At 43.8% G+C, this 21,336-nt stretch overlaps 1 protein-coding gene across 3 annotated transcripts; it reads right to left on the bottom strand.

Moving 5' to 3' along the window:
• Nucleotides 1-5,179: 5,179 nt before the first annotated feature.
• On the bottom strand, nt 5,180-19,946 carry LOC132448529 (coiled-coil domain-containing protein 138-like). Of its 3 annotated transcripts, none has more exons than XM_060039923.1 (15): nt 19,774-19,946; nt 19,618-19,657; nt 19,351-19,453; nt 19,156-19,247; nt 18,837-19,009; nt 18,335-18,556; nt 18,009-18,128; nt 17,509-17,586; nt 16,203-16,310; nt 15,385-15,540; nt 14,610-14,726; nt 13,082-13,286; nt 11,344-11,520; nt 5,909-6,047; nt 5,180-5,323 (listed from the first exon to the last, which is right to left on the bottom strand). In XM_060039923.1, exons 1-15 carry the CDS (start codon nt 19,837-19,839, stop codon nt 5,197-5,199), a joined length of 1,923 nt encoding a protein of 640 aa, XP_059895906.1. In that variant the 5' UTR covers nt 19,840-19,946; the 3' UTR covers nt 5,180-5,196. The 3 variants fall into 3 exon arrangements, with proteins under 3 accessions (XP_059895906.1, XP_059895905.1, XP_059895907.1); XM_060039922.1 differs by having other exon boundaries at nt 19,351-19,492; nt 19,774-19,945; XM_060039924.1 differs by lacking the exons at nt 19,351-19,453; nt 19,618-19,657; nt 19,774-19,946 and having other exon boundaries at nt 18,932-19,009; nt 19,156-19,217.
• Between the last annotated feature and the right edge of the window lie 1,390 nt (nt 19,947-21,336).

Here is a 21,336-nt window from a genome sequence, read left to right as displayed (position 1 = left end):
TAATCAAATAATGAAGGCGTGATTCATTTAATCAATATGAATGTTGGTGTGTGTGTTGATGGCTGGCTTAAGCAGCATCACCTGGCCCAAGTCAGACTGATTGGACTCTGGCTGGGTGAGGCTGCACACACACACACACACACACACACACACACACACACACACACACTCAGGGAGAGTTATCCCAGATGGCAGCATGGAACAACAGGTATCATTACCAACAAACCTTTATAATAAACCGGTCTACTGGCACCACCACCCTGCATCCTGTCTTGCGGAGGTCAATAGAAGTCACCACGGTAGCATTTCTTATGAAATACCTTCAATATACCATAGAAACATGTAAACACATGCATAGGTTTAATGGTGTTTTTCATCGTCACAGAATAAACCTTTTACGTCACCCTTTACTCTAACAGTTTTAAGAGTTAGAGTAATTGTATTTACCACTATAATTGTATTGACTGTCAATAATGATAAAACATAACCAAGGAGCCCACCCAATCAAAAATCACCCAAATGGCCACGTTTCATGAGCTCATGCTACCAACGTCAAAGTGCAGGAAGCCTCTGAGCTGCCCCTTGAAGCCACACTCCTCTGGTTCAATAACCCAGCAAACGTTGTAAGAGTCCCAATTGAAGAACGTGTTTGTTCTTCAAATGTGACAGTCAGCGCTCATGTTACCAGAGCTGGCAGAGGAGACCGCTTGCCAGCACCATTACACGTGTTCTCCTTGAGTTCCAATTTAATAATCCCAACCTCTCATTTCATTTCATGTGTTTGATTGCTGTCGGCCAATTCTTTGTGCACACTTGGGCACTTGACCTGCTCCTGTAGATTAACGATTTATCATTGAGTCTTTGAGGAGACGGTGGTGTTTAAGATGACCTATGGCGAAATCAGACCAAGGTGATTCTGGAGGGTTCAAACCCGGATGAGACACCCCTAGCCACTAGACTGTGTGGCACCCCCCACATGATTGAATAGTATACTGTCTGAGCCCTTGCAGAATTACCCCATTGTATTGTCCCATTCCTCACCTCAAACCCCTCTTCACCCCAAACAGCATGACATCAGGCATTTCAAAAAGCGGTTGTCACAAGGGTAATCGGTACTCTGCATAGCACTCTCACCTTTCATGTGTGTGTCTGTGTGTGTGCGCCAAGATTGCCAAGGTTAGCTGTATCTGTGTGTGCTGGCATGGGATCTTAAGTCCTGGAGAGAAAAGGTCTGTCAGGCGAGGGAGGTGGTTGCCATGCAGCTCTGGGGCACGACTTGGCTGATGCCTCTGTCTCTCTCCCTCGCTCTCTCTCCCTCGCTCTCTCTCCCTCGCTCTCTCTCTCTCTCTCTCATTAGGTTACACAGACACTCACCTCTGCCTCAGATAAGCCTTCTTAAATGGAGCCTCTGTTCACAGGGCGATTCAGCTACACCCACACACCCACACAAACAGACATGCAGAGAGTGAAAGCGGGAGACGGTGTGTGTGTGTGTGTGTGTGTGTGTGTGTGTGTGTGTGTGTGTGTGTGACCTCAGGGTCCATTCTTTGAGTCTTAAGTGCTTGACTTGGCATACTGTTGATGACAGAGATGAAACGATAGTGAGGAGCAGAGACCTCCGGGCAAGGAGTGCCCTCCTGCCTGGCTCCTACATTCAGGCTAACGGGGCGGCTAATTCAACCTAATAGCTGACACCCGTTTGACACTGGACTACCTCTTACACCTTTACAGCCTCTCATGCAGGCACAAACACAGACACACACGCACACACACACACAAAGACAGACAGACAGCCAGAAATACACACACACAGACACACACGCATACAAACAGAGATACACAGACACATATATACACACACAGACACACAGGTAGAGAGAGACACACAGACATTGACACACCAACATTGACAGACAGACCCCCACGCACACACGCACACACAGAGACGGACAGACAGAAATAAGCACACATACAGACAGAGATACAGGCAGACAAAGACACCGATATACACAGACAGACAGACATAGACAGACACATCCCCACACACACACACACAGCAGCCTTCCTCTGCACCTGTACAAACGTATTTGACTGCACGAGCAGCAGTCAGACCAAGGTCAAATATACTTACAAGATTGCAACTCCAACTAGAGTTTTGAGAGCAATTACATTTTTTTTTTTTTTTGGGAGAAATAATTGATTAGAATTTAAAATGATGTTGACTTCAATACGTTTTTCTCACAGATAAAATATGTCGTTTTGCCTCTGCTATTCAGTGATCTGAAGCAGTCGTCTTGGTGAGAAAAGATAGAAACACAATGCATATTGGCTTCTCAGCTCACCAGGACTTTACGGGTTAAAGCATGTGTGAGGTGCTTCTGATGATGTTTGCTTCCTTTGTCGTTGGAAGCTGTATTTTGTTTATTTCCTCAGCATGAAAATATGTGGGTGTTTAATTAGGCATCAATAACAGCCATTTCCGTTCCGCTTCAAAATCGTAACCATATTGGAGGGAAATCCTAAAATCCACCAAAACTCGTGTTTGTAACATCAGAGTTAGGCTGATAAACCTGATCCTCGCTGGAAGAAAAAACCTGAACAAGGCAGAAAGGAAGAATGAAGCTTATAATTAAACCTAAGTTTACAATCTTGAGGTTTGCAATTATATCATGTTGAGCAATTAATCACTTAGGATTCAGACTCTAACGACCAAACCCTTTTGAAACTAAACACTTAGCTTGGATGTTTGCACACCAGACGTACACCCATGGCATCTATCTGCAACTTTATACATTGCCTTCAACTTTGCATCACATAAATGGCTGATGTGGATGATCGATGATGATATAAATGTGTATAATGTATCAAAAAAATAATAATCTGACGGGTCTGGCTAAAGTGAACAGCCAATTACACACACACACACACACACACACACACACACACACACACACACACACACACACACACACACACACACACACACACACACACACACACACACACACACACACACACACACACACTTGCTTGAATACGATTTTAATGAGCTCTACCAGCTAGACTGGAGCATGTGGTGGGTGGGGATGGGGAGGAAAATGAATCTTTCCCAAGATGTCCAGAGTTTCTGGTCCACTGCAAAAAGCCCTCCACGTAAATCCAGAGAAGGGTACAATCTCAGCAGTGGAGTGATGCTGTGCAGACCTGGGCCAGGACAGGATCAGTGCGTTACTTAACGCAGAGCAGAAACGACATTCACTGCAGGCAAGACGTCAAAGTCAAGAAAGTAAATAAATCTGTATTTACTTTATTAGAGGGCCTGGTTGGGGTTTCCACCGGACATGCAAGTGGCTTGGAAGTTTGTTTTTTTAACATAAAAAGGGTACAAAGGAAATAACAAAGGCAATGTTCCGGGCCTTTCCTTTTTTTTCTTTATAATCCCACAATTATTGTGAGATTCTTGATCGTCTTTCCCACATAAATGTTCATCATCCAAATGTAGAAGACATTTTAATCCGCCAAGTTAGGTTAAATGTGTGTTTAGTGGGTTATTATAAATCCTATTTTATGGTTGTTGGATATGCAGGCTGTTTCCAGTTGTGCAAAGAAAAACCTTTTTCCGACCAGAGCAAATATATATTTTTTTTTTCAGAACAATGAATCAAATAAAACTCATGCATAAATGCAGTAATTGACAAAACAAGGTGAAACATGTTTTAAATCGATTTATTCATTTTCTTATGAAAGATTTATAAAAGTTAGACATTCTCTTTTTTACCGAACTTAGTCAGTTAACAGTCAACAAACCCGAGGAAGATGTTAGCATGCTTCAGCCAACAACGCTAAGTATTCAAATAAGGCTCTGTTACTTCTGCACACCGTTTGGAATTACAAGCAAACGAAAGATATTTAGAGATAAAACAGAACCATATTTGTCTGTTGTCTTCCTTCAGATCGGATGACAACCAAGTTTATATTAACTTTGATGGCTCAAAAGGCCAGTTTTAGTGACACAAAGGCATCTGAGATTTTCTTCATTGTTTAGTTATCATTTCCAACTACCATGAATAATTATGATATCAAACTTTCTTAACCCGTCAATTACCCAAATGACCCAAGCCCAAATGATCGAACAACCTCAATGTACATGACAGGTTGTCGAAGGCGGAACCAAATGAAACTGTGGCAAGCTAAGTCCACGTAGTCTCCTTCACCCTCTCGTTGTGAGATTTTGAAAAAGGGGCACGAGATGCGGCGGACAGATCCCTACAGAACACTCAGAACCTGGCTCGGAAGTTAGTTCTGCATGCCGTTCTGCACCGGCAACTGGAGCACTCTCCCGGGAGTCTTTTCTCCGACTGTTCAAAATCAGCCCTGATGGGTTTGATCCTTGGGTGTCCTCCTAACAAGTAAGGCCTTTTCCTGAGACCAACGCTCCCACCCACATACTGAGTGAGGACAATCGAAAACAAATGAAAAAGCCCAGCTAACGCGAACCACATGGACGCTAACAATCACAACATGGTCCATCCATAGAGTCATCCAGTTCTTTTAGTTTGCGTTTCGAGCCGTAATGGGCGTCTCTGAAGCCCACGAGACGCCCATTAACCCTGAGCTAAATGCTCGGGCCTTTGTATTTGTTTGAAACCTAACAAAGGCACCGGATCAGTTTGTTTCGTACCAAACCCCTAAAACCAACTACAATGAAAATAATGCTATTAAAAAAATCGTAAAAAAGTATGATCGAATAAATACGGTTGCTTTGTCGATGTGACTGTAAGTCAAGGTTAACAGCGCTGCCTATTGTAGCCTTGAGAGTGCACGGGATGGCAGTGGACAACACTGCCTGTCCAGGTCAGCGCCACGTGTGTTAAAGGGGACATATTATACCACGAGGTGTGAGTGGGATTAGCCTTACAAGCCATTTCGAAAATCTGCCCCATATGACATCACAAGTGGGCGTGTCCACCTAGATCTGTGCTGGATAGATCAGCAACGTTTACTTCAGTCCACCGGGTAGGCTGGTAGATTGATCTACCCAGCACAGATCTAGGTGGACACGCCCACTAGTGATGTCATATGGGGCAGATATTTGGAAGGTTTTGTAAGGCTAATCACACTCACACCTGGTGGCATAACATGTCCCCTTTAAGGCATCCTCCTACTACTTCAGTCAGCGGTGGCTCCCGGGCCGCCTCACGTGAGGTTGAGCAGTATGGAGCCCAGGTTGATGCGGAGGAAGCTGCAGGACGGCTCGGTGGTGCGCTGCATCTCCTGCAGCAGGAGGCGCAGGGAGGAGCGCTCAAACAGTCGGCGGTTCCCCCTGAGCGAGCACCATAAAGACGGAGAGAACAGTTGAATAGATTGAATTACGTTCCAATGTGCATGCTTTTAAAAAATGTCCCGTGGAGCGGGTGGCTTCGCGTGCTCATGGTCTGAAAGGCTGCTATGATTTAGCCGGATAATCATCCTGAATCCATCTCAATCGATAATTCAGTCTGAAGTCCCTTGTGTCTGAGCCGGAGAATGGGCTGGGTTGCTTCAAGATTCAACCCATCGAAAGGCAGATAATAATTCCACAAGTGACGGTGCTCTTTGCTGTTGATTCTTTTGCCGATATATCCAGACATTTTCTCAAAAAGGCCTCAATAGCAGAATCAATTAAATAAAAAAAAACACCTTAAAAGCAAACTTCCACGGATGCTAGCAGCAGCATGTATTTTTTAAGCTTCGCCTACAAGACGCTGATTGTTTTAGTGTAATCTCACTCCAAGCCGAAGTACCACTCAAGCAACAACCGACACCAGACCCTGAATCCAAGAACCAAATAAAAAACGGTGTGGGATTCATGGGCAGGAACCAGGCACGCTAGGAGTACATTGCACAGACCAAGAGCTCTACAACTCACCTGATGTTTGACAGCTTCTGGAGCAGGATGGACAGCTTCTCCAGCAGACGTAGATCAAGAGGTGGCTGTTGAAGGAGCTTGGAGATGGTCGAGAAGAAGTCAGCACAGCTGCAGGCGTCCAGGAAGGGATCCAGGAAGCCTTTACGGTACACACATGGTACACATATTTAAACAATGGATGAGGCCTGGAGTTCGGGTGAAGATAACACACATTCAAGCCTTCTCACAGAGCTGTCCTGGCAGGGTAAACACAGATGTAGCCCCCCAACCTTAGCATTGAGTAGGTAGGCAGGTGTTTCACTCATGTGTGCCAAAGCATCAGCACTGTTCTGTTATCTTCAGTAGTTTAGTCTGCTACCCGTAATTCAGACGCCAAAGTCACAAAGGTAAATAAATCTGGTATTTTCTCTATTAGAGGGCATGTTTAGGGTTTTCAGCAGGGCCTGCAAGTGGTTTGGAAGGCTTTTTGAAGTATCAAAAAGGAACAGGGTGAATTACAAAGGCAAGGTTGTAGGCCTTTCCCTATTCACTCCCAGCAGAGCCATAATCAGTGTTATGAACAACGCCTTACGAGCGATGACGCTTGTGTAAAGGGTGTATTTGATCACAGGGGTCTGCAGAGAGCATCGGATTTCATAGCATCATAGTTGGTCTGATATACACAGAAATGAGGGAGCATTTATCCATCAGTGGGCTCTTCAGATGGAGGGCAGGAAGTGAAATGGAGAACGCCAAGCAGTAGTACTCGTTTTCTGTAAACGGTGTGGACCCAAATAGTCGGAATCTATCCATTTAGTTAAAACTAGGGGGGAATCTCTTGGCACCTCACGATTCGATTCAATTCTGATTATGAGGTCAACGATTTGATTCTAAAGCGATTATCGATGCAACAATTTCTTTATGTACATTTCCATGTGTGATTCTCAAAAATATGTGTATACATATACGACTCAGAGTTTGCTAATTAACTCATCGAATATTTTATTAGAGAGAAAGCTTGTCACAAATATGACTTTCTATAAACAATGCAATAATCAATGCAGCTTGCATTACAACACAATACGGAAGTATTTAGAAAATAGGTTTCAGTTTTATTTTCTTTCTAATCTTTCTTTTCTATGTCATTAAAGAAAAAGCTGCTCTTGAATTGGAAGGAGCTCTTGTGTCTGGCTGTGAGTTTGCGTGCATGCTATGCGTAGGCTGTATCGCAATCGTGTCAAGACAAATCAGATTGGCCAATACACACTGAAGATAATTAAATAATTTAAAAATTACTAAAATTGTCCTTCTCTGTGTGATATATCACACAATATCACACAAATTACTCGCCATCATCAGTAGACAGTAAATGACCTTGTACTGCAGACCTCATATTACAACAAAGATGAAAGCCTTCAAAAGCCTGGAGTCATATCACTTTTCCTGTTCAGCTGTTAACGTTTGGGATCAAAAAATGAAAAGGAAAACTGTCATCTAGTCTTTGACAGGGTGATGCTTTCATTTTTCAGTGAAAAAGCTCTCAAATCACAATGCTTAGGATGTGTTGCATCAACCAGAAAAACATCCTTATTAACCTTGCTCGACAGCATCATATCATTCAACAATTAGGCTTGAACACACCATCAACCTCCAAGAAATGATCTCAACATTTAACATTTATGCACTTCCTGCCCTCCTTCTCAGTAGCGCTCCACTGGTGAGACCTCCTCAACAAACAACCGTTGATATAAAACAGGAGGCACATTTGGTCTGAAAACCAAAGGCAATTAAAAAAAATATATATATATATATTGTGGGTACTGCTTATCGTTGTGTCGATTTATTACGGAGTCTGAATACTTTCCTAAGCCTCTGTCTGTGTTCTGCATCTCTGCATTCTCTCTTCTGATCGTGAGATGGATGCATGTGAGATGATGTCAGCAGGAGTTCTGTGCAAATAACGTAATAAGCTGCATTGTGATTGATGGACACCGGCATTTCTTGTTTATTTGGTGGTTGGTCGTTAAAATATGAATAATTGTTCTGATCTTATGCCTCTCCCAAACACAAACACACACACCGACACATACACACACAGACACACACACACGCACACACAAAAACGATTATGGATACTGGTCAAAGCCATTCTTTGATAACTTGAATATGTCTCCATATTGTCAACATTGAAACTGGCCTTCTTAAACTAATTGGGATCACACAATATCCCTAAAGGAGATGAAACGGACCCAACAAATAAAAAGGGCACACAGATGGCAGACGTATCACATTCTTTCAGTCAATAAAAGCAAATGTGGAGCCTTCTGAAGTGAATTCCATCCCACACACACACACACACACACACACACACACACACACACACACACACACACACACACACACACACACACACACACACACACACACACACACACACACACACACACACACACGCACGCACGCACACAAAGCTGCTCCTTGTCAGGATCAACTTTGCTTTTGCTAAAGTTCCATTCCTGCTTCAACTAGTTCTCAAATAAGGATATCTTGAAATGTTGGTATGATTTGAATGGCAGCTGCCCTGCTTGTGTGGCACCAACATAACATATATCACCAACATATATAACCAAACATGAATAGTTTTAAGGAAAGAGAAGTCTAAGAAGTGATTTGATTTTTCTTCTAAAAAGGTTCTGGGTTTGATTCCCACATGTCTGCAGCCTACCTGAGCATCCTTGGGCAATAGGCATAACCCCTACTTCCTCAATAACCTGTATCTGAAATCACTGTCACCTTTGCATAGAAGTGTGTGCTCAGTCAATATGAAAGTGATGTGACATCTATTCAATCCATTAATAATACAATATAATAATACAATATAACCCCTTGTACGATTTCACAGTCAAGGAATCAGATTCGGTAGGTCACCATCTGTCTTGCGCTAATACCTCCTCTATTTGAGTTGCTGTTCATTCCAACGACGTGAGAAGGAATCCTTTGATCGCGCTCAGTGGAAAACATGACCGTCAGAGGTCACCGATTGGTGAAATCGTGAATTCCGGCAACAGCCCCCCCATCAATGACCCGAGATTGTACACCTCATCCCAGACAATGATGGTTTAATGAGAGCCAAGGCTTCCTGTAAGACCGTATCCCACTTCACAGGCCCGTTCGCGTGGCCCCCCCGGCTGTTTCAACAAAGAGTTGTTCAGGGCCTGGCTCTGCTGCTTGCTCGTCACAACCTCCATGTGCGTTGCCCTTTTCGGACACATGTTCCAAGACAAATGCAGATGACGGGGGCTTTGTAGGTAGCACGGACCTCCTGTCAAGACTCCAAATCTGGACACTGCCCGGATACGTTCATTTTTTTCCCCCAGCGACTTGTACCTCTTTGTATCTGAGCCTCCAATCAGGGTTTAACCCTTGATGGGAAAGGGTGGAGAACGTGAGGCACGGCTGGCCTTCCACAAGTATTGATTTACAACCCAGAGAACCGAGAAATAGTGGAGGGTGGAGGTGGACAGTGAGCAGAGCTGTGTTGGGGTTATATGAAAGAGCTGCAAGAAGGGGCAACACCTGAACAATTGAACACATGGTCCCACCATGTGTTCAATGGGCCATCATTATTTACAAGGTACAGGAAGTATGTCCATATTCGATTTTATTGTTGAATGAAATGACATTCCCGTGTGAACTTCTGAACGAGCAAATCAGCAAGATGCTGACTCGCTCGCAAAAACCCAGGACTCAAGGCCAACAGAGCAACATGCCTCCTCTTCATCCTACCCACCTAGATACACAGTATGCATATAAACTGTCCAGGCTGGACACACGGCCACGTCGGTGCAGAGGGCTCAGGATTTACCCAAAGACAGACCTAGACATCCTTCATCTGGACAGTGGTGAACTCTCTCTGGTGGACTGACGGCTGGCTCGGGCAGGCCGTCACTTCTGCACATGTGGCCGTGTTGCGAATCCAATGAGGTGCTGGCCCTCGCACCGCATGAATTGTGATAATAAAACCACGGCCCATAAACCCTGTGGATAGAAAAGCTGCCAGTGCACTCTGGCCAGGACCCACTTTCCATGCGGCTGCAAGTTCATTATAGCGTTTATTTTTATGGGTTTTAAATGAGCCCCAGCGGCGTGCTTCACGACACTCAAGGTCTTGCGTGCCAATGAACTCGCTTGGCCTGTGTGCCCCCTCTCCAACACTCCCCCCCCCCCCCCCCCCCCCCCAGGGGGCCCGGGTGTCTGCTCTGTGCCACAGTCTGAGAGGTAGCTCAAGCGTGTTTACTCAGATACCTGTACAGTAGTACCGTACTGTGGTGGTGTTGGAGACCAATCCTGAATGGCATTATTGCATTGACCATTAGGGCTGTGACTAATAATGATTTTCCTAGCTTATTAATCATTCATTCTTATTTTAGATCATCATTGGGTCTATAAATTGTCACAAATATTGGTAAATGCCCATCCAAGTTGAGTCCAAAGTAAACATTGGACTCAAATTGCTTTATCTCACAAGCAGCAAGGCAAACTAAATGATTTCCTTACGTTAATTATATAATGATCCATGACCCTAATGATTCAGTGTCTGAAGCATTTCTTTTACTTGACTGGAAATAAATTACTCAAACGATTAATCAATTGTTAAAAATTATACACATTTCTGTTGATTGACTTATCATCGGAGCCCTACTGCACATGAAATGTAGAAAAATACCACAATCAAAAGAACTGTAGATATCAGGTTGGCATTGGAAACTGCCACATGTTATGATTTTACATGGATTACCTTAGCTGCTGCTAGTAGAGACTTTATATACGTCTGTGGTGCTACATAATATATTATATAGGCAGTAGCTGAAGATTAACAACCTTGTACAGGTTGTAAAACATGTTGTGGAAAAGGTACAAGACTGAGCACTAAAACAATCCACAGTAGAACCATGTGCAAAATAAGTATCTGGAAATTATTTTATAAGCCAAAAATTGGAGGTGATGTAATTTGTTTGTTTTAACGTGCTACCAAGGTCAAAAAAGAGATTAACATGGATTAACATGTTAATGAAGGCAAGTATATTCTGATGGATACAGATGATGTTGCCATGTTCGATGAGCTCAAACACTTTAATGACTGTAAATTGAAAGTATTTTATATATATATATATATATATATATATATATATATATATATATATATAGCAAAATCTTTAATTGCTATAATTACGACGTAATAAACAACTATTTGTTGCATAGTGTTTGCTATAAATATGTTGATTGTTGCTGATAAATAAAGTTGTAAAACCTCTGGGCCACATAAATCTCTTTAATGAAGCTAAATGATTGCAGCATAACCCTACAGTTCTGAGGAAACCACTTCCAGGTTAGCATCCGGCTTGATGAGGCAGAGCTCGAGCTGTACTGATGGGGCTGTGTGTGCATAGACTCACGGGACGGTGCGGACAGCTGCATCAGGATATCTACGGGCCCATGCAGGCCTCCTCTGCAGCTGGCCCCCAGGAGACGAAGCAGGACCCCCAGGCCCCCGTACTGCAGGAACAGACCCCGGCTTCCCTCGCTCCTCAGCTGGCTGCGGAGGCCGCCCAGCGCCTGAGCCAGCAGGTCAGCTGCAGGGAAGGGACAAGGCAGACCCTTAGTGTACACAAAGGAGGCTTTTGTTGGGAATTGGGGGGAGACTTACACATCCATAGTGTAATGGTGCCGGTGTGTTGGGAGTGCAATAGTGGGGAGACTTTCATCTCGATTGATCACATGCACACATTTGCGTGAATTCGTAAACATGGTATATTTTCCCTTTGGTTCCCAACGTTGTCTGGACTACATTGTCAGCTCACAAAATCTGTTCCTCCACGAATCCTGGGAGCCATAACGCCTGGCCTGCCCTCCGTACATCATCCGAGCCCTGAAGCACCTCGTCACCACTCATCTCAGATCATCTCAACAGCGTTCTCCTTGGAGCCGAGTTGCCCAGATGTGAGTGTTTTTACATTGGATGAAAGCACATTATTCTTGTTAGATGAGTTGCGTCTCTCTCGATAAAAAAAATAAAAAGCAACCCATTAAAGATGATGGAAAACACTGTCATGGGCGTGGGAACCCTCTCCATCCAGCTTGACGTCAGCCTGGGAATGGTGAGCCAGGCCGGCTTGAGGGCGAGGGGATGAAAGGGCTTTTCTAGAGATGGGACCACGGAGACCCCGGGAAGGCGAGGAAGGGGGTCCGCTTGGCAGAGATGCATCATAATGCGCTCGTTAGAATCAGCGGGAACTGAGGTTTACAGTATAGCTAGGGAGCCGAATGGGAGCCGAACGTTTCTCACACACACACACACACACACACACACACACACACACACACACACACACACACACACACACACACACACACACACACACACACACACACACACACACACACACCTTTCCTTTCGAGCACATGTCGGTCCTTGTTGATCGATGAACACACATGGTACGAGGCTAGTCTGACAGGTTTGTTCTTTTTCCTTTTTTTTTACCCTGCATCCCCATTACCTCAAAAATCGAACTTGAGGTGTCGTAGAAAATATTGATTTCACTGCGGAACTTCTGATGAGCCCATGATAGTGTTCCCACTAAATAGGTTTTTCACTGATAATAAATGTGTTAACTGTATGTTGACACTTCAGCTGGTTATCGGCTGGTTATTGCCGTTAAATACGTAGATTCTCTCTACCAAACCATTACGAGTGCAGGTGCTAATAGAACCTTGATCCTTTATCCTTGAACCTTTACAGAGGAGTCGTTGTAGGACTAATTATGGTCTGTTCCTCTCATGTACCTGGGCGGAGCTACCAGCCCTCTTCACTAGGCTACCAACAGTGCCCTGTTACATAAAAGGAGACCCATCCAGAATGAGTGTTATAAGTGACACCTGTGTTTATCCCATAATGTCGCCTCTTTGATAAGGGTCTATTTGGCTGAACTGCTTAAGAGTTGAGTTGATTCAGTTCAATCTGGAGTCTTTGAGAAACAAAAGGAAAACAAAAAATATCAAAGCGGGGAATCATCCGTCATAAGATAAGAGTAAAGAATTATAACTTACTATCTTATAGATTACAGCAGAGACATCGGCCTGTATTCATTTATATAGTGACAAGAGGGTTCTAAAGCATGCTGTGGAGACTCCTACCTTGGGTGACGGTGTGTAGAACAATGAGGGCGGAGAGGACACGCGTGTGCGGACAGGGGCTGTGATGGAGCACACTCCCCCCGTGTGCTGGACCGCTGTTGCCACGGGAACCAGGCAGGACCCCGTCTCCGCTGTCCTTTTCCTCGGGCGGGTGTGCAGACACCTGCGCACCTATTCGCCGCAGGGTGGAGGACAAGGCCCCGCGCTGAGCAAGGCCCAAGGGGAAAGGTTTTAGAAGAGAGGGGACGTTGAGGTTCGTCCACGACGCTTCAATGAGAAAGAGACTCAGTCATATCTTTAAAAAATATATTTTTGCTAGTTAGTGGTTTTTAATACAAAAAGCGATGGGCTAAATGCGTTGACTTAAAGTGCGGCCATAATGGAAACGCAACGATTGGATCATAAAACTAGAAGCCATGTTTGTCGAAGGCAACCAAGTCCAGACGTTTTTTTATTCCAACATAAAAGTAAAGCACACATGTTGACTTTTAAACTCTTGTTTAAAGTCTTGGATAAAGGATAATGGAGCCAATAAAACCAGTGCTTTAAAACACTTACAAGATCTACTAAAAGGCTCTGGAGAAAATAATCCTCTTCATTCATCTTATGGTGTTTGACCTTCCCTCGGAGTGGTGAAGGACTTCACAGGTGGGATTCATCCTGCTCTAGTTATGTGTTTGTGTTCAGACTTGGGAATTGATTTGATTGAAGCTTACAATCCTACGGGGCCAGAAACACAAACACTGCGTACTAGGGGACCATGTCAGGCATTGGGGTTTGGAAACCAAGTTATGGCGTGTGGCAAGTGGTTAGCTAACAGAGGACCACAAAGTGAGCTGTTGTTATGAATGGAGCTTAGGCTCAGAAACCGCCAATGATGGCAGTAGCAGGATTCCCAGTGACCCACTACTCAACTTAGCCATATTCCAATTCCCAGTGATGATGACGATGAAGATATCAGGCCTGCATGGTCGTGATCAACCAAACAGTCGGTCTGGATGCATTTCTAACCAAAGCCACACGGAGCAAGTGAGTATGTTTTAATATGTGGATTCTGTCCAATTCCCAGCCAGAAAATATGGGATAATGCCGATTAGCATGAATTAGCATTCCCCACATGAAATGCAAACAGATACAAAAGGGTTTGTTGTATTTCTTTCTTTTTTTTAACATGTGGTTTGTTTCAAGTATTTTTTCTATGTGATTGTGAAATAAAGACCAAACCTTGTATGACAAATATACTTCTATGGCTTTTTTCGAAATGAGATAGTGCAGACAGTGGAGTTTTGTTTTTGCATGAAATCAGTGGTAACCAACATTTTACTCTTTACACATAAGCCAGCACTTGGTATTTAAGCACTTGTATGTGTCTTTCTTTGCAGTAGTAAGTGCAAACATTTACAGTAGACATAATATATCAAAGGGCTTTCTAAATTCCACCACATCTCTACATTTCTAAAGTTTGGCAGTGGCCTGTCTTTAACAGATACCATTCCCCCCCTCGAGGTCAACAAAAACCCCTCCTCACCTGTGGGCTGCTGTCCAGGTGTCTCAGACCCCAGTAGACGAGGCGGAGGACGCAGAGCAGCAGGGGAGGATCTGATAAGGACGTCCGTTGGAGTTGATCTGCCAACAGAGGTAACATCTGGGGCAAAAAGAACATAGAGAACAGATGAATCAAGGCTCATCCGGATCATTACCGGAGAGCATACACACCACGTGTGTTCACTCATTAATAATGTGGTCAGACAAGTTCCGGGAGGAACTCACCTTCCCCCCCCCCCTTCCCCCCCCCCCCTTCCCCCACTGTCTATTGATGTGCATGCCAATAATACATTTATTTATCAAGCAGCAGACACTTTCATTCAAACGGACTGATGAGAGAGGTTGAACAATCAAAGCATGCCATCAATATTGGAGGAAGTACAAAAGTTCCCCTAAAATAAGGTGCATCCTAGTTTTTGTGGTATAATGGAACCATCCCAGTCAATGTGGATAAAAATGCATCACGGTAATACCATCTCAATACAACTATTAAGGATGGTCTGCCCACGAGCAGGGAAGACTTTTGTTTGAGTGATGCAATTCTGATGCACTAACCTTCACTACATTCACCATCACCACCACTAACTCTTAAAGCCTTCGGATGTAAACCCCCCCCCCCCACCCACACGCGCCACCCGACCGGCTGGTGCCATCTATAATTTAGCATCTTTCAAACGACAACCGGGGGATTCCCAAGCTTCATATCCTCATTCGACTATAAACCAAAACCTAAACAACAACAAAAGCCAAACTGATACCTGGAGGCATCGGTCGGTGAGCAGGACTTGCGGGGGAAGACACTGGGGCTCGCTGGCTGTCTCATGGCGTGGGGCTACTAAAGAGAAGGTCTGTGTCTCCAGCAGCCAGTCCAAAAGCAGGGCTAGGAGCGAAGGGGAGGAAGGCCTCATGGGGCCCTAAAGGAGTGGAGGAGGAGGAGGAAGAGGAGGAAGAGGAGGTCAAACAGGCCATAGTCCATGATTTGGGTGGCAATCTTTTTTTTGGATTTTGTCATCTTCTTCAATTGATTCTATTCAAAAAAAAAAAGGGATATATATTTTTATAAATATTAATATCATAGTAATAAAATAGTAAAAACAAATCAATAATAAACATTTTGTATATATCTTTCATGCAATCAACCATTAGGAACATGGTGAGACAAAGCTTTGGATTTGTTTCTCTTATGATCACTTCATTCATACTAAACTTCTTCATTCAACACGAGTCACTATGTTGCATACGGACATAATAAATGCAGACTTTCTAAATCCAGGAACCAATTAAAGATTATTTCAAGGGTTACGGTTATCCGCAGCCAAGCTAACCCGAACTCACACAGCAACCTGTGTATGGGTGTCTGTGTGTGACGTGTGTAAAAACACATGTGTACACATGTGGGTTGGGCCAGAGTAAATGACCCGTGCAAACACGTTACAACTAAACGAGTCCAAGTAGCTCTAATTACGTCCAATCCCACTGTTTTAAATAGCAGTTCCTCACTAAGTTACGTCCATACATAATAAACTCAGGGGAGCAGAGCTACAGGCGGCCTGCTCAACATCCAGTAGACACATACCTTGTTTGTTGGTTTACTAGAGGCGCCACTTTTCTCCCGTCTCGACTGGGTCGCCTTCGCACACACATTCAGCCGGGCCTTCTCGACCAAGCCAGGATCATATTTTCGCTAAGGAAAAGCACAATTAACCAATGACGATGAGTAAATAAATAATAATAGTCGCAGTAAGAAAAAGAAGTGAAACGTTTGTGAATCAATGAAATCTGTATGCTTATCCACTTGTTAATCAAGACCAACTAGTAGAGGCACTGCCCCCTGGGGGAACCATAAAGACATTGAAATATGGACGTCGCCGACCTGTTTGCCCGGGTCCCCTTTTTGACATCTGAGAATCCTTGTGAATAAAACCTGAATCTGCTGTTCCACGCATTGTTTTAACTATATCAGCACTTGTCCATAAATCAATATCCCAGTGGAATCAATGCACAAACCAAATAACCGATGAGTAGAAGTTCACTTGTGTTTAATAATCATGAGGCGTTTCGTTCATATATATACAATAAAATATTCCTGTATATATACAGGAATATTTTATTGTTTTTCAAAAATGTATCATAAAATAATCTGTAAGTGAGCAATCTCCTAGGAACCGAGATGCTGATCAGCGACCCAAAGTCGGGTCACCCCTCCGTGCTGGGGACCACCACACTAGGGCTTTAAAGTTTAAGTGAACCCCCTGTTTCAGCTCAATTCGACACTATGAGATTTAATACAATGCGTTTTGGGTTGAGGATTGGGTTGAGTGGGGCGTGTTATCTCCATGGTTATGGCTCACCCACCTTTTGTTGTACTTTTTAAGTAGTCGTCGTTGTGTAGGATTGTTATAATGAGCACTGTTGTGTATGGCATACACGCACTTTACTATAAGTGTCTGAAGATTGTAACTCTCTCTCGGGTGCAGACGTAAATATCCGTGGCATTACATAGAAGTGCCCGAGAAGCTTAACTCTCTCGGACACGGACATCAACATCAACCACAGCCCAGAGGGAGCTCCACACATCCAGACAGACCTCACCGCCGGTAACCCTTAGTAATGAGGACATAGCGCATAAGAAAAGGCGCTTTTCTGTGCCTTTCAAAAAGCAGAGGGAGCAGGGTGGAATGTACACAAACTGGTTGGCAGAGACGTCCGAAACATAGGATTTGACTCCCGTTGTACTGGGACTGATAACTGGGAATTACTGACTTATTTTACAATACAGGGATTAACAGGGCCGAAATTCCATACATAACTATGTTGACGATCATACGACGGATTTGGGTTGACGAACCCTTTAACCTCAATAAGGTGTGGTGTGGTATTACCTGTAGGTTCTCGAGTCTCCCCTGTACCCTCTTGTAATGACTTTCCAACTTGGTATTGTGTTCACCAAGCTCCTTGAGCTAAATATGAGAAAAAGAGATGAGCGCTAAAGAATCACATCACTTTCATTAAACCTGAATTTTTCATGGAAGCTTCCAAAACTATTTAGAAGAATATCGCTCTAATACAATGTGTTCTGCGGAGAGTTCCATTGCCTGTGATAAAAGTCAGAGCGAAAGGTGTATAGTATCATACAAAAAGAAAATATTCTAAAAGTAACACTGTTTTTATTTTGTTTCATTAAAAAAATGCAACAGAATGATGTTCTTTGATAATCCTTACGCAGAAGGCAGTCTCCTGTTAGTGTTTTGGTCAAGTACTGTACATGTAGCAGCTTGCATGAGACTGCCCTCATGTGGTGTTAGTCGTGCCAAGCACCAAAGTACTCTCTATCTTATCCCACAATGACTTAATGGGACTTTATTCATGCAGCAGACCCCACCTGTTCCTTCATGCTGTTGTTTAGCTTCTTCATAACGTTGAAGCTGGAACTCATCCTCTTGATCTCCCCCGTTCTCTCTTTGAGAAGCTGCTGAAGCTTCAACACCTCCCGCTGGTGTCTCTGGTAATGCAGACACATGTCAACATGAAACCACTTTCTACCGTATGTTTATAACATTTGGGATTACGAGGTACTGAATATGGATGGAGATAGCTGTGTGTGTGTGTGTGTGTGTGTGTGTGTGTGTGTGTGTGTGTGTGTGTGTGTGTGTGTGTGTGTGTGTGTGTGTGTGTGTGTGTGTGTGTGTGTGTGTGTGTGCGCGTTACCTCCTGAACAGAGAGTATGCAGGAGTTGAGCGCCTCCTCCATGCCGCTCAGCCTCCCCAGGGCCTCCGATCTCTCCTCCACCCTCCTCTCTCCCTCCTCCACCCTCCTCTCTCCCTCCTCCACCCTCCTCTCTCCCTCCTCCACCCTCCTCTCTCTCTCCTCCAGCCTCCCCTCTCTTTCCATCAGCTCCCTCTCCCACTCCTGATGACTCACACGCTCTGCCTTCACACACACACACACGCACACGCACACACACACACACACTTTATTTTAATACATTGAATAGGCCTCTAATGTGAAGACACAGCCAACACTTAAGCTTTGGTTAATGTATAACTTAAGGGTCCAATGAGAGAATTGAGGTAAGGAAGAATTCCGCCTTTTGAGGTCTCTGCCTTGGAGCCCTTTGAGACTGCAACTGTGATTAAGGCCTACAAAAATAAATTATACTTGAGAAAGAAAGAAACGAAGAATCACAAAGGAGGGTAGTGCTAATCCCCACCTGTAGCCGTTCGTAGATTGTCATCATCTCTTGACATACTTTGTCTAGATCTGAAGGAGAGGTTTGGCATGTGCTGGATAGCAACTTGAGCCTACCAGCACTTCTATTCAGCGTGTTCCCTGCTTGGGGCTCAGAGTCCTGGCTGCCATCCACACAAGAGGGCAGGGTCACATCTGGGGAGAGAATCACGGAGTGAAGGATTAGATGTATTACGGTCACATCAAATAGTCAGCTGTATTATGCGTTCATAATTACATAATTAAGCTGTCCGTTGAGCACCCACACACAAATGCACACAAATACACAAGCACGTACGCACCCGTCTCTGTAGAGAGATGATGCGTTTCTTCAAGGAGGCAGGACATGTGTTCTCGTTTCAGCACATCACTTCCATGGAAACCACACTCAAATCTGAAGAAAACATGTTTTGTCTTTGTAAATTCTGTATCATAGTATGTTTCCTTCTCGTAGTCGTGCCTTTTCACACACCTTTCGTAACATTTACAAGACTTACTGGTCGAGGGGGTTAGACACAGCCACGATCAGCTCCTTTAAGGCTTTGTTATATATTTGCACTTCTTTCCTAGTCAGATTAGACGCATGGGAAAGCACAGCCTCTGGAACAACAGCACAGACGGTAATCAGTCGTAGAACAGCTGCAATAATAAACCAACACTTTACTGCCGTACTCAGTACTTATATCCCTGTACATAACTGTCAAAGTATCGCCTCTGGTCTACTCCACCAGACATGGACATGGACACTAAATGTTATTACTCACCACAACCAACGCGATGTGTGTATTCATCTGAAGACAGAAGCTATAATATGAGAGACATGATAGTAGCCATATGTCAGCATGTTTAAACAACTTCACAACACTGTTTTATTTCTGTTATTGTGCGGAGACACTTCAGGGTTATGTGTGAAAGCAAACCTGTTTCATCTTCTCAGAAGACTTTCGTTTATGCTTATCCACTGCGTCACTGTGTTTCAAATCCATCTTCGTAGAGGCTTTTGCTCTTATAAATGGGTTTTGTGTGTTTACTGCCTGATGTTGTTCATGGAAACGGGATGGAAAACACACTGTCCAATCCAAATTTGGCGGATACAGTCACGTGCCACGCATCATGTGACCTTTGCTAAGGTCACATGGTGTAGCCAAGTAGCCAAGTTTGAGTCTCACTCGTATATTATATCATCAGCTTTTCATTTTTTAACCAGTATTAACTCGGGTTAAAAATGCAGATAAAAACAAAAATGAATGAGTGTGTATATAGTTTAATTACTGCAATATCCAGATCGGTGTCACCAATAAATTAAAGTACTGCATAAATACGCAAAATTACCCAAAAGCCAAATCAATGTATAATCATGCATCGGAATAGTGATAAGCAAAATACAAAGAAAAGCTTGTCAATAAGGCATTATGAGTGATCAAGTCTGAATAACTAACACCAAATGCGTAAGGCCTGCTATGACACAGTGATGCCAGCAGATGTCAGTGCAGCATCATTAACAAAACAACGTCAGAGGCTCTGTGAGCGTCTCAATTACAGAATGTCATGAACGATATCAGCCAGATCCATTTATGAACGTGTAGTGACCATTTGTGTCCTCCAAAGGTCAGGTATGTGTCATTATTCATCAATTTTGATTGTTTTTTCACTCAGGACATCATGTTATTGTGTGCCACAGGAGTCCACCAGACTAATCTAACACTGCTCTGAGACTAAAGTACTTTTTACTGTATAATTATCTGTCCCAGTCATTAATTATGCTAATCACGTGTGTCCCTTTAGGGTGAAATCATTTTGAAATGGCAAATGGTCAACCAGCCACCGAACATATTAATCCTGGAGCCTTTGGATATGTAATCTTTCTTGATAATTGACTTGTTGGAACGAAGGACAGAAGATGTGCCTGTGTCAACATTTAACAAGTTTGACCTAGATGTACCTGCACATGTGACTGTGTGTGTGTTTGTGTGTGTGTGTGTGTGTGTGTCTGTGTGTGTCTGTGTGTGTGTGTGTGTGTGTGTGTGTGTGTGTGTGTGTGTGTGTGTGTGTGTGTGTGTGTGTGTGTGTGTGTGCGTGCGTGCGTGCGTGCGTGCGTGCGTGCGTGTGCGTGCGTGCGTGCGTGCGTGTGTGTGTGTGTTTGTGTGTGTATGTGTGTGTGTGTGTGTGTGTGTGTGTGTGTGTGCGTGTGTGTGTGTGTGTGTGTGTGTGTGTGTGTGTGTGTGTGTGTGTGTGTGTTTGTATATATATAGTCATATAGTCATCATCAATAATGCAATCAACGTGCTTATACCATTTTTGTCATAAAAGCTCCTCACCAGTAAAAAAAACAACATTTTTATTCACATTCTGCTTATGCAGAAATGTAGACGACTAGGATGTACCACTGGAAGGACACATCCACATCAGTATGACATCCAATTCCTTTTAATGTTGCAGAGAATTTATACATTCCGGGCTATGGTAGCTCCTCAATTGATTCA

Source organism: Gadus macrocephalus, chromosome 20 (genome assembly GCF_031168955.1).
Source record: "Gadus macrocephalus chromosome 20, ASM3116895v1".
Classification (NCBI taxonomy): domain Eukaryota; kingdom Metazoa; phylum Chordata; class Actinopteri; order Gadiformes; family Gadidae; genus Gadus; species Gadus macrocephalus.
Note: the sequence above shows the minus strand (reverse complement) of the source record. Positions and strands in the feature narration are given on the sequence as shown.